Source organism: Trichechus manatus, unplaced genomic scaffold (assembly GCF_000243295.1).
Source record: "Trichechus manatus latirostris isolate Lorelei unplaced genomic scaffold, TriManLat1.0 scaffold00028, whole genome shotgun sequence".
NCBI lineage: Eukaryota > Metazoa > Chordata > Mammalia > Sirenia > Trichechidae > Trichechus > Trichechus manatus.
The window spans coordinates 1,859,229-1,871,619 of NW_004443964.1; the positions used below are offsets into that span (position 1 = coordinate 1,859,229).

Here is a 12,391-nt window from a genome sequence, read left to right on the forward strand (position 1 = left end):
GCCGTTGGCCCCGCCATGGGCCTCCCACGACCCCCCTCCCTCCGTGGGAGGCAGCCCCAGACTCAGGACGGGCCCCCCCATTTACCACCTACCCCAGAGTCCTCTACAGAGCAGCAGTGTGGCGATGTGCGCCGACCCGTCTTTGCCTCACTGCCCTGCGCCCCCAAACACCCAGGACCACCAGGCAGGCAGGGAGGGTGTTAAGCCACAGCCCCAGGAGGGATACTGCACGCTCACCCGCCGCCCTCTGTCCTGGGGCTGGGTGGCCAGGCTGAGCAGAGCAGCGGCCAGGCCCAGAACACAGACGGGCAGCTCAACAGACTGGTGGCCCAGGAGTGGGTTTCCACCCTCGGGGCGGGGCGGGGGCGGGGCTCCAGTGCGGACCCGCTGGGCCTTCGCCGGGGACCTTGGCGGCGAAGGTCCCGCTTTCTTCCTCTGCCCCGATGTTTGAGGCCCCACCCAAGCTGACTTTCCATCCCCGGAGCTGGGACAGGGCTGGGGCCGAAGGGAGGGTGGGCGGCGGCTTCACACACCCTTCCTGCCCCCGTCGCGCTGCCCGCTGACCCACCCCTCCCCCCCAGCGACCTGGCCCTGAGGAGCTGCCTGCTCTCGGCAGACCTGACAGTGAAGATCGGCGACTACGGCCTGTCACACTGCAAGTACAGAGTGAGTGGGGGGCCGCGCGGGCACGGGGCAGGTCGGCCGCCGGCTCGGAGCTGATCGTGCGCCCCCGCAGGAGGACTACTTCGTGACTGCCGACCAGCTGTGGGTGCCGCTGCGCTGGATCGCGCCGGAGCTGGTGGACGAGGTACACAGCAACCTGCTGGTGGTGGACCAGACCAAGGCCAGCAATGTGTGGTGAGCGGCCGGCGGGGGCGGCACGGTGGGGAGGCTGGGGGTGGGGCAGTGAGAGCCCAAAGGGCTGCTCTGGGGAGGCGCCACCCGACAGGCAAGGTGGCTAGGACTCCCAGGACCCTTTGGGCTGACACCTGCAGCGGAAGGGTCAGTGCACAGCTTGGGTCCACTCACCCACTGTGAATAGCCATACGAGGCACACACTTACGGGGGATGGGCCTCAACGCAGGCTGTGGGAGGGTCTGGGTGGGGGTGCAGCTGCCTTTGGGAGGTAGAAGGGTCAGGCCATGTTGAGCTGGGAGGTTGACCGGGGCAGGCTGGGGCTGGGGCCTGGGGCTGCACTGTCCCTGAGGAGCCAGAAGGCACCGCCTTGGGCGGACCATGGGGGACACTTCCAGCCTTGGCAGTTACCTGTTCCTGGTCTTGACCAGCCCGTTTCCCCCCATCCCTGACCTCACCTCTGCCCCTGACGAGTCCGGAGCCTGGACCCATAGACCACCCATGGACACCTCCCTTCCTGAGCTTTCTAGAGGCCTCCCTGAAGCCATTTAACCATGCCCCCCTCACCAACATCCCTCATTCTCCCCAGTCTTCGCCCTTCCATTGAGGTAACCCTTCCCTGCCCACCCTCCCCCCACCCCCGCTGGCTGCAGGCTGACTGGAGTCCCAAGTGACATGTCTGAGGCCACCGTGACTTCTTTGCACCACCCCTCACCCCCCTCACCTCCAGGGACAGCTGGGGTCCCAAGAAGTCAAGTGAAGTCACTGCCCACAAGGAGGAACCCAGTTGCCTTCTCCCAGCCCCACACGCTGGGAGAGGATGCTGCTGCCTGAGAGCAGTGGTCACCCAGGGCCACCCCCCCGAGAAGCCCCCCTGGTGCCCGGCCTCAGAGCAGTGGTCACCCAGGGCCACCCCCCCGAGAAGCCCCCCTGGTGCCCAGCCTCAGAGCAGTGGTCACCCAGGACTGTTCCCCCGAGACGCCCCCCTGATGCCCGGCCTCAGTGCAGTGGTCACCCAGGGCCACCTCCCAAGAAGCCCCCGTGGTGCCTGGTGGGCATGGCCTGCCCGGGCTTCACCCCCTCCTTCCAGCCTCTACCAGCCCACTAGACTGGGAGCCTGGTGAGGCAGCCCTACACCCAGTAGCGTGTGGCCCTCAGTATACGCCAGTGAATGAATGAACGAACGAACCAATGAACAGACTTGAGTCTGTGCAAGGTGGCCAGTCTAGGTTTTATTTGCTGAGGCTCCAGGCACTGGGCCTGCCAGTGGCATGTCTGTGCATTTGCTGGGATATGAGCTGCCCTTCTGGAAGGGCAGTGTGCTGAGGCCTCGCCCCAGACGCTGGCAAGGCGTGCCAGTTCTCCATGTGATGCAGGGAATTGCTCCGTGGGTGTCCAAGGCTCAGAGGCTCGTGATCCTTCAGGGTCTGTGCCCTGCCCAGCTGCCCTCTCATGCCCGTGCCCCTGCAGGTCCCTGGGGGTGACCATCTGGGAACTCTTTGAGCTGGGTGTGCAGCCTTATCCGCACCACTCGGACCGCCAGGTACTGGCCTACGCCATCAGGGAGCAGCAGCTCAAGCTGCCCAAGCCCCAGCTGCAGCTGCCCCTGTCTGACCGCTGGTGAGGACCCCCAGGCCTGGGTGGGTGTCGCCTGGGGCCCCCTGCCCTGCCCCACTGGGCCTGGAGAGGACCCTCGGGCCCAGGGTGGATGTCACCTGGCCCCGCCCACCTGCTCAGCTTTGGGGCTACCCTGCGCTGGGGAGCCCAGGGGAGGAAGGCCTAGATAAAGGCGGTTTCCCGCTCTCCCTGGCCTCCCCTCGGGCGGCAGTGACCTCTAGGGCCCGCCCTTGACCTCCACTGGCCGCCTGCCCTGAAGGTGTCCGGCCTCTGAACTGATCGCGGGTTGGAGGGGACTGCTGATCCAGTGGAAGGTGCCCCAGTGCACCGCCTGCCCCCAACCTCTGGGACTAATTTGGAGATTTGGGGGCTCACTTAATTCAGCTCGAGACCCCCTAAACTGTCCTTAAAAGACTCTCAGTGTGAGCAAGAGGGGCCCTCCCATCCCCCAGATGAGGAAACCGTTGCCCTATTCTGAAGGGGGCTGGGCTGGGGCGTGGGTGGGGAGGTTCCCTGGCTGGGCGGGGCCTCTGGGTGGGGCGGGGCCTCCAGGGGTGGGGCGGGGCCTCTGGCTAGGGCGAGGCCTCTCAGGGAGGGGGCACGGCCTCCCAGGATTGGCAGTAGGCGGGGCGGGGCCTCTCAGAGACTGTGGTGGGAGGGGTCGAGCCGTGGGAGAGGACAGGTCGGGCCAGGCCTGACGGAGCCCCGCCTCCCCGCAGGTACGAGGTGATGCAGTTCTGCTGGCTGCAGCCGGAGCAGCGGCCCACGGCCGAAGAGGTGCACCTGCTACTGTCCTACCTGTGCGCCAAGGGCGCCACTGAGGCCGAGGAGGAGTTCGAGAGGCGCTGGCGCTCGCTGCGGCCCGGCGTGGGTGGCGAGGGCGGTGGCGCGGGCCCCGGGGCGGGGTTGGCGGGCCTGGCGCTGGGCGGCGCCGCCGAGTTGGTCGCCGCCTCGTCCTTCCCGCTGCTGGAGCAGTTTTCGGGCGACGGTTTCCACGCGGAGGGCGACGATGTGCTGACGGTGACCGAGACGAGCCGCGGCCTCAACTTCGAGTACAAGTGGGAGGCGGGCCGCGGCGCCGAAGCCTTTGCGCCGCCGGGGGGCGCGCCGAGCCCGGGCCGCTCTGCGCGCCTGCAGGAGCTGTGCGCCCCCCACGGCGCCCCGCCCGGCGTGGTGCCCGTGCTCAGCGCGTACAGCCCCTCGGTAGGCCGCGAGTACTTCATTCGTCTGGAGGAGCCTGCCGCTGGCCACGACCCCGACTGCGCCGGCTGTGTCCGCAGCCCGCACGCCGCGCGCCCCGACGACGATGACGACTACGACTCGGATGGCAGCGCCGCTGCCTCTCTGGCCATGGAGCCGCTGCTGGGCCCCCCGCCCCCCGCCGGCGGCCTTTGGGGCCACTGCGACTACTACTCGCGCAGGAGCCGCGCACGGGTCCCGGCCGGCCCCTCGCGCTCGCCCTCGCCCCGGGCCCTGATGCTGGCGGAGCCAAGCGCCGAGGACGCGGGCTGGGGCGCGGCCGCCTTCTGCCCGGGCTTCTTCGAGGACCCGCTGTGCGCGTCACCCTCGGGGAGCTTCGGGGCCAGGCCATCGCCAGGAGGAGAGGAGCCAGGGGAGGCCGAGGCGCGCAGGGCGGCCCAGCACAGACACTGGAGCTCCAACATGTCGGCCAACAACAACAGCGGCAGGGGTCGCCGCGCTCCGGAATCATGGAGCCCGGGCTGCGCAGACGGCTGCCCTGACGCAGAGCAGAGCCCCCTGGCTGAGCCTGAGCCAGGCCACCTCCTGGCCCAGGAGGACCCAGGAGAGCCTCTCCTTGGGCCGCAGATAGCCTCCCCTGACCAGGAGCCAGACCACTGCCTCAGTCTCCCCCGTCTTCGCCCTGCTCAGGGCCTGGCCCCTGGTGCCATCGTGTCCCCGTGGGCAGAGGCAGCTGTGAATGGGAATGAGGACCCTGGGGCAGAGCCCAAGCTTGCCGAGCAGGCGGGGGGCTCCCGCAGACCCCAGCCGCCTCTTCCCTCTGTGTCCTCCCCCTCCCAGGAGGGAGCCCCACTTCCCGCAGAGGAGGCCCCGGCCACTCTGCCTGCCTCGCCCACACCTGCTGCTGGCAGCCGGGCCACCGCCTCTGAGCTGGCAGGGACCGCCGACAGCCGCAGCAGCTCCCCCGAGCCTGAGGTGCCCGGCAGTGAGGACGAGGACACAACAGAGGCCACTTCAGGCATCTTCACAGACTTGTCCAGTGATGGGCCCCCCACGGAGAAGCTGGACGGGGCGCCAGCCTTCCGCTCCCTGCAGAAGCAGGTGGAGACCCCGGACTCCCTGGACTCCCTGGACATCCCATCCTCGGCCAGTGATGGCGGCTGCGAGGTCTTCAGCCCGTCAGCCACTGGCACTCCTGGCGGGCAGCCCCGCGCCCTGGACAGCGGCTACGACACAGAGAACTATGAGTCCCCCGAGTTCGTGCTCAAGGATGCACACGAGCCCCGGGAGGCTGAGACCTTTGGGGAGCTGGCATCGGAGGGCGAGAGCCCGGTGCCGGAGACGCGGCTCTCTGCCTCTCTGGGCGGCGGCCTCAGCGAGAAGAACCCCTACCGTGACTCAGCCTACTTCTCAGACCTGGACACCGAGCCCGAGCCCTCCACGGGCACCAAAGAGAAGCTCAGCTGTGTCGTCCCTGCCCCCGCGCCGGAGCTGGGACTGAAGAGCCCGCAGAGCCCCAAGCAGTCTGCACAGAGCTGCCTGGGGCCTGGGCTGCCCGGGGAGGCGCAGGACGCTGGCCCTAGGGAGGCATCCCCGCCGCCGTTGCCGGAGGAAGAGTCATCCCCAGAGCCCAGCGCCTGCCCCGGGCTGCAAGGACCAGCCGAGGCGCTGCCCGCAACCAACCCCGGCCGCTCTAAGTTTTTCCTGCTGATCCCAGTCCCACCAGGCTCAGAGAATGACCGTCCCGAGCCCCAGGAGGCCCCACAGGAGCAGACAGGGGCCAGCGGCGGGGAGCGGGCGGCGGGTGTGGGCGCCCCTAGAGCCCCGCTCTGCCTGGCCCTACCGGGCCTAGCCCCCAAGGGCAGGCCAGAGGAGGACGAGGAGGACAGCGAGGACAGCGACGAGTCGGACGAGGAGCTTCGATGCTACAGCATCCAGGAGCCCAGCGAGGAGAGCGAGGAGGAGGCGCCGTCCGTGCCGGTGGTGGTGGCCGAGAGCCAGAGCGCGCGCAACCTGCGCAGCCTTCTCAAGATGCCCAATTTGCTCTCCGAGGCTTTCTGCGAGGACTTGGAGCGCAAGAAGAAGGCAGTGTCCTTCTTCGACGACGTCACGGTCTACCTCTTCGACCAGGTGGGAGCTGCCCTGGGGTCCCCAGGGCAATGGGTGGGCCTAGCCGCCTCCGAGGCCGCCCGAGCCACGTGCGCTCTGGTCCCTACAGGAGAGCCCCACTCGCGAGCTCGGGGAGCCTTTCCCAGGCGCAAAGGAGGCGCCCCCCACGTTCCTGGCGGGCAGCCCCTGCTCCCCCAGCCCCCCGGGCAGGCTGCGGCGGAACGACGACCACGCCCCCGGCTGCACCGCGGCGGAAGAGGGTGAGCTAGGGGCGGGGCGAACGCCGAGGGGACTGGGCGTGCGCTGGGCCCGAGGGCGAGGGGCTGGCGGAGGGCGAGTTGGCACGCGGACTCCTGCGGCCCGCGGACGCCAATGATGGCATGGGTTGCAGGCGGCGGGTTCGAGTGGGATGACGACTTCCCCCTGATGCCGGCCGAGGCAGCCTTGGCGACAGCGCTGGGCGCGGGGGCGGCGGAGCCCACCCGGTCGGCGCCGCCCAAGTCGGCCGCGCCCAGCCCCTTCTCCCGCTTCACCGTGTCGCCCGCGCCGGGGTCCCGCTTCTCCATCACGCAAGTCTCCGACTCAGATGTGGAGGCCGTGGGAGGTGAGGTCCGCGCAGTGGGACCCGTGGGTGAGCAGGCAGGGGCCGGGGACTCACCATTCAGGGGGACGCTTTTCCCCACCCCCATGTGCCTGGCGAGCTCCTTGGGGTTCTCCTGGGACCACTTCAAAGGCTCCTCCTCCGTGGAGCCGCAGCTCCCGGGCAGACCCAGTCCGTCTCCAACCTACCTCGGCCTGTGGCAGCAGCCTCCCGGGCAGGGCGGCCGTCCTCACCTGCGGCCCTGGCACTCAGTGTGCCCGAAACGCAGGCCACCAGAAGGCGACTGTGAGCCTGGGCCGGCTTTTCCTCCTTCAGGTCTTGGCCTACCCATCTGAGTACTGTCAGCTCTGGGGAGGCAGGCCTGCTGCAGCCTAGGTGCCCTGGAGGCCGGGAGGGCTCTGGGTGTTTCAGGAGCCCCGAGTCCCAGGTCCTCCACTCCCTGACGTGGACTTCTGTTTGGCAGGTCCTGCCCGAGGCGCTGGGGGCAGCTGTACAGAGGCTTGAGGCCAGGTGGCACTGACCTCTTGGAGGTTGGTGTTGCTGCAGCCACTGCTGCTTGCCGCAGGCTGAGTCCAGGACGGTGACCAGGAATGACAGCAGCAGCTTTTGGCCCCCCCGGGCCTCAGAGGCGCAGGGCAGGACAGAGCCCCAGCTAGGACTGTGACCAAGGCTTGGGGCCTGCCCCCAGGCTGCTTGGGGCAGGCTTGACCCAGACACTTGGGTTTGCTGCTAGGTTCCCCCATAGCCCCCCAGCCTGCAGTCCCCGGGGCCACGGGCGTCCATGCACTCACACACGTACACGTCCAAGGGTGGACCCCCACCTGCAGCGCCTCCCCTGCCCTGCCCAACGTGGCTGAACTGCTGGGCCTCAGACTCCTGCCCACCTGAGGCCAGGGACCCTGCCCTCGGGCCGTGGGGGCATGCACGCCCTCCCGCTGGCCCCTGCCCTGGGAATAATCCAAGGATGCTGTGCCTCGCCCAGGTGGGATGGCGTCAGGCGTGTGGGCGTCTCCTGCCTCTATTGTTCCTTCCACATGCGAGAAGAGGACCCCTGGACTTGCCCGCCCTCCACCCTTGTACCCCCTTGAGCCCCCCTCCCCAACAGGGTCTGGGCTGCCTGCCACTTGGGCCCTGCTGCTGGAGCCTGGGAGTGGGGGACCCTGGTGGGCAGCCAGGAAGATGGGGAGCTTCCGGGCCACCCCTGCACCATGGGGCCTGTTCTAGAGGTGCCCGTGGCAGGGTTGGGCAGGTGGTCCCTCTGCAGGGCACTGCCACTGCTCCAGGTGCCAAAGGGAAGCGGGGGGGGGGGGCACACCCCTGTCGGCTGTGGGCCATGTCTGCAGGGAAGGGCTGGGCGGGGAGGGGGGCCGGGCAGCCAGGGAGTATTTTTGTAACTGCTCTTGCCAGAGTGAGTGGGCTGATGGTTGTAAGTTATTGTTGCCAAAGACATGTAAAGTTTATTGTTGCTTTCGGGGTGCCGGCGGGGACCTATCTTTTGTTTGTGTTGTTTGTTATTTGAGGCTTAGGATGCTGGTGCAATGGTTTTCTTGTTTTTTTTTTTTAAAGAGAAATCGAGCTAAGGAAAAAGCGCTCATGCTAAGCGTGTATTTTTTGGGGGGGGGGGTCTGGGAAAGGCCCTCACAGAGGGGACAGGCTGGGCCTGGGGGGCGCTCTGCTTGGGGGTGCTCACAGGAACTCCTGAGTGCAGGCGGGTCGGGGGACAGGAGGGAGGCTGCCCTTCCTCGCCTCTGTCGTTGGGGCACCTGGTGGAGCCTGGCCTGCCCAGGGGAGGGTGAAGAGGGCAGCCCCTGGCTCCCAGCCCGGCCCTGGCGTGGGCAGGTGGGAGGCAGGGAGCTTTGAGGAATCAGGGTGCTGTGCACCCCAAAACAGCCACCCTACTCAGCTCCTCTCCACTGGGGCCAGTTTGTAGCTCTGATTGGCTGGGAGGCCAGCAGAAAGGGTTGGTGCTGGGCCCTGGGGTGGCCTTGGGTCTGGAGTGGCAGCTCCCACAGTCAGGGCTGAGGTCCCCAAGGGCAATGGTGCAGCAGCTCCCAGCCGCCTGGGGAGACCAGCCAGCCCCTCATGGTCCTCAGGCCAGACCTGGGTTTGGGGAACCCTGCGACCTCCCCGTTGACTGCCCTCACCCTGGGCCCACCATGTCCTCTGCCTGCCCCCCCACCCCAACATGCTCTCCTGAGCGCGGCCCCGGCTGGAGCAGCAGAGGGCAGCTGTGGGGCTGGGGGACCCAAGGGCCTGGGCCAGTGTCTCGAGGTCCGTCTCGATGAGCCCCCTGCCACGGGCTCAGTTATCAGACCCACAGGGCTCCTCAGGCTGTCCCAGCCCTGGGGTGGCCCTGCTTGGTGTGTCCCTGGTGGAATGGGCCCAGCAGGGTGGAGGAGGGGCAGAGGCAGGAAGCCAGAGCACTGCCTGGTATCCTCCCCCCGGCCCCTGTCCTGGGAGGGGGGACAGCAGTTAGGTCAGGGGCTCCAGACCCTCCTTTGAGGGCCTGTGAGGAGCGGGCTCTGCCTGGGACCACCCCCCCCGCCAGTCCCCCTAGCTACAGACTGTTGTTAAGAGCATTAAGTCACCTTGGCTGTGTTGTACCCAGAGAGGCCAGACAGTGCAGCCACAATAATAAAGTTTTAAAGACTTTGTATTTTAGCAGAGGCCCCGGTCACCAGCAGGAACAGCCGGGCAGGGGTGGGGCAGGCTCATGCAGGTCCAGGGGCAGGACCTCTCCTCCACGGGCACAGAGCTTAGTGACACGGGCCACACCACCTCCCGCCCACCCCGCGGGCAGGGAAGGGCCCCCGGCAAAATTCGAGTCGGGAGCTAGGGAGTGGGCAGTCTGGCAGTGGGGTGGGGGGGCCCAGCAGAGCCCCAGGTGAGGGGGTCCCATCATGCCTCACCCAGGTTCAGCACACAGGGCCTTAGCAGTTATTCTTGCAGACAAGGGGGGGGGTGCCCCCGCCCAGGCCCACAGATGACACCTCACTCTCCGGTGGGGGCCCCGTTTATTGACAAGCTTTCTAGAGGCCGAGAGCAGGTGGGGCAGGTCGTGACCCTCAGGACAGCGACCAGACAGTGGCGAGGTCGGCCCCTCTGCTCACAGGCCCGGGGCCCAGCCCCCACTCTGCTTCATCCCCGACAGCTGAGGCACCGCTCCTGGAAGAGCCGGGATCCAGCCCAGCCCACAGCGGGGGCAACACTGGCAGGTAGGGAGTACGGTGGGAAAAGAACATTCTCTCCGCAAGACACGTGTGGTTGTAACAGAGAGAGAGATTATGGGGGGGTGGCGCGAGCTACCGAGGAAGGCATGGCTGTCAGCTGAGCAGGGGGGCAGACCTGTCATTGGTCACTGTGGGCTTTAGCTGGACATTGGCGAAGGGGTTCCTGTGGAGAGAAAAGAGTAGTGTCAGCGTGGGAGGACCATGTCATCCCCTGGGGTCGCTCCTGCAGACCCCAGACCCTCAGCCGGCACCAGGCCAGACCCAGTGGGCCCTGCTTGGAGCTCAGAGCCAGCGACAATAGAGGCTGCTGGGGAAGACCCCCAAAGCTGCCCCATGTGCTTCAGGCAAGGCAGGCGCCCACCTTGCACCAGCATCCTCCCAGGGTGGGTGGGCATAGTGGGGAGGGGCCGGCTCGGGGCAGCAGGTGGATGTCAGCCAGGTGGGAGCCAGTGGGCTCTTCCCCAGTGAGACTCCTGAGTTGGGCCCCGCAAGGCTGCGTGCCTGCCCACCCGCCTGCCCAGGAGGAGCAGCTGAGCTCGGTGGTTGAGGACACTCGGTGACCACATAAGCCCAGGCTGGACAGACAGACAGACACAGGCTGACGTGTAGGGCAGCGGGCCGTGCATGCGGGGCTTCTGAACACAGACACGGGTGGACTTGGGTGGCTGCAGGGCTGGCCCCTCCTCGGCCAGATGCTGGCGTCCCCGCTAAGTGCTCAGCCACCTGCCTCCCACCCCCACGTCCCTGGGGCTACAGCTGACGGACACATCAAACTGAGAGACAGAGGCAGAGACGGAACGAGATGGCACAGATGGGGGCCGGGCCCGCGGACCCTCACGACACCTCCCCTCCTCCGAAGGACTACTAGGCGGGGGGCAGCACAGACGGCAGGGGGCGCAAGGCAGCTCCAGAGGTGATGACACAGCATGGTGACAGGCAGCCTCAGCACTGACAGACGCCCAGCGGAAACGGGCTGGCTCTGGAGCCGTTACCTGGAGCGGGGTCACCTCGGCGCAGCACGGGGCCAGGCGTCCACGGGGTCGGGCGTCGTCCTGCGTACCCGGGGGAGGCATACGGGGTGGGGGGGCGACACCTCCATATATTTCGCGAGAACTTTGTGCTTTCTAAAACTGAAACACTTGGATGGTGAACGTTTACAAGGAGAACAGGTGGGAAGAGACGGACGACGGTCACCCTGTGGCTTCCGCGTCTCCAAGATGACATCTGACCATCCTGCAAGGCCAACCCATTCGTTTAACTCTGTCCTGGTGCAGAGCGTCAGGGCTCTGGATTCAAGGCCATGTTCAGCCCCAGCGTGGGGCCCCCGGCTCTTCTTTGGCGTCGGTCACCCCTCCCGCCGCAGCGGCTCTGAGTTAGCTGAGGCCCCAGTGTGACGGACGGTGATGTCGCCTTCAGCAGGGCTGAGGGTGGTCATGCCCTGCCTGCCCTCCTTAAGGAGACTCTAAATTCTGGCGCACATCTTGGTGGCCCTGTTTTGTCCCCCAGCCCAGGGCCAAGTGGGCGGTCCTGAGGGGATTAGAGATGGCGGACAGTTTGTCTCGGACTAAGCAGTGGGGGACACCCCTGCCCAGAGAAAGGAGGGTCAGCCCGGCACCAACCAGCCCACTGCGTCTGCCTGAACGTGCCCTACCCTGACCCACCTCACACAGACTTCTCATGGGAAAGCTGCTGGCAAAACCAGCCAGGACTGGAGGGCGGGTCCCAGGCTAGAAAGTTCTCCCACCTCTGGGTCTCTAGTCTTGTCCCCTTCTCCTCCCTCAGCACAGTACAGCCCATGTGGGGCTCACGCAGCCGTCCCCACTGTGAGCACAGCCTCGGGCTGCAAAAACCCACGGCGCGTAGGTGGTCTGGCAGCCCAGGACCGGCCTTGGGCGTGGACACCCCTGGCAGTACCCCCGGAAGACTGAAGGTCCACGCAGTGAGGAGAGTGTGGCCTCGTGGTGGTGACAGCCCCACGGAGGGTGCCTGGGTGGCCTCATGAGCATGGGTAGGAGGGGGGTCTAGCATCAAGATGACGCAGTGTCTGAGGGTCCGAGGCTGCTACAGAGTCTAGTCGGTGCTGTGCACCCCAAGGTGGACCCATGGGATCCATTCGTCTGCCAGACCGCCAGGAAGCACACAGGCCCGTCTGTGGCTGGCTGAGGGGTGTCCCCCAGGGACGTCTGAGCCCCAGCCCTGCAGGAGATTCCACGGAGGCGAGGGCTTCCAGACACAGGCTGCTGGGGTCTCCCCAACCAGACGGGAAGGGGCTGGCTTGTTTCCTCAGTGAGAGCTTCAGCCTGAGGCTCCTGACCAGGGGTGCCGGAAGGGTGGGGACTTCGTGCCTGGATGGGTTCCCCTCCGTCTTGTATCTTGGGGCCGCTGAGACAAAGTATCACACAGCAGGCTGCTTTAAAGAACAGAAACGTCGGCTCTCACGGTTCTGCAGGCTGGGGTCTGAGTCAGGGGGTCAGCTCCCCTTGAGGCTCTGAGAATCTGTACCTGCCTCCCTCCCAGTTTCTGCCGGTCTGCGATCCCTGGTGTTCCTTTGCTGCTTGTAGATGATCTACCTCTGCAGTCACACGGCGTCTGTCTGTCCTGCGTATGACTCTGTCTGTTCTCCTCTTTTATAAGACGCCACTCAGCCAGGATGAGAACCCACCCTTCTCCGTCACGACATTGTTAGCTGACAACGTCCGCAGAGAAAACCCGTTGTCAACAAGGCCACACTCACAGGGGTCAGGGGTCAGGACCGCGACCCATCTTTCTGGGGGACATG

At 66.7% G+C, this 12,391-nt stretch overlaps 2 protein-coding genes across 2 annotated transcripts in view; one reads left to right on the forward strand and one right to left on the reverse strand.

The window, feature by feature from the left end:
• AATK (apoptosis associated tyrosine kinase) overlaps positions 1-7,161 on the forward strand; it is an 18,543-nt gene extending 11,382 nt beyond the window's left edge. Inside the window, exons 8-14 of the mRNA XM_004374095.3 lie at positions 582-666; positions 737-858; positions 2,326-2,475; positions 3,192-5,802; positions 5,891-6,041; positions 6,173-6,385; positions 6,846-7,161. Of these exons, the coding sequence (XP_004374152.2) occupies positions 582-666; positions 737-858; positions 2,326-2,475; positions 3,192-5,802; positions 5,891-6,041; positions 6,173-6,385; positions 6,846-6,886 (3,373 nt within the window). The 3' untranslated portion in view covers positions 6,887-7,161. The remainder of the gene's footprint in view (positions 1-581; positions 667-736; positions 859-2,325; positions 2,476-3,191; positions 5,803-5,890; positions 6,042-6,172; positions 6,386-6,845) is intronic.
• Positions 7,162-9,699: 2,538 nt separating this feature from the next.
• BAIAP2 (BAR/IMD domain containing adaptor protein 2) overlaps positions 9,700-12,391 on the reverse strand; it is a 57,178-nt gene continuing 54,486 nt past the window's right edge. The window contains exon 13 of the mRNA XM_004374096.1: positions 9,700-9,775. Coding sequence (XP_004374153.1) covers positions 9,706-9,775 — 70 coding nt within the window. The 3' untranslated portion in view covers positions 9,700-9,705. The remainder of the gene's footprint in view (positions 9,776-12,391) is intronic.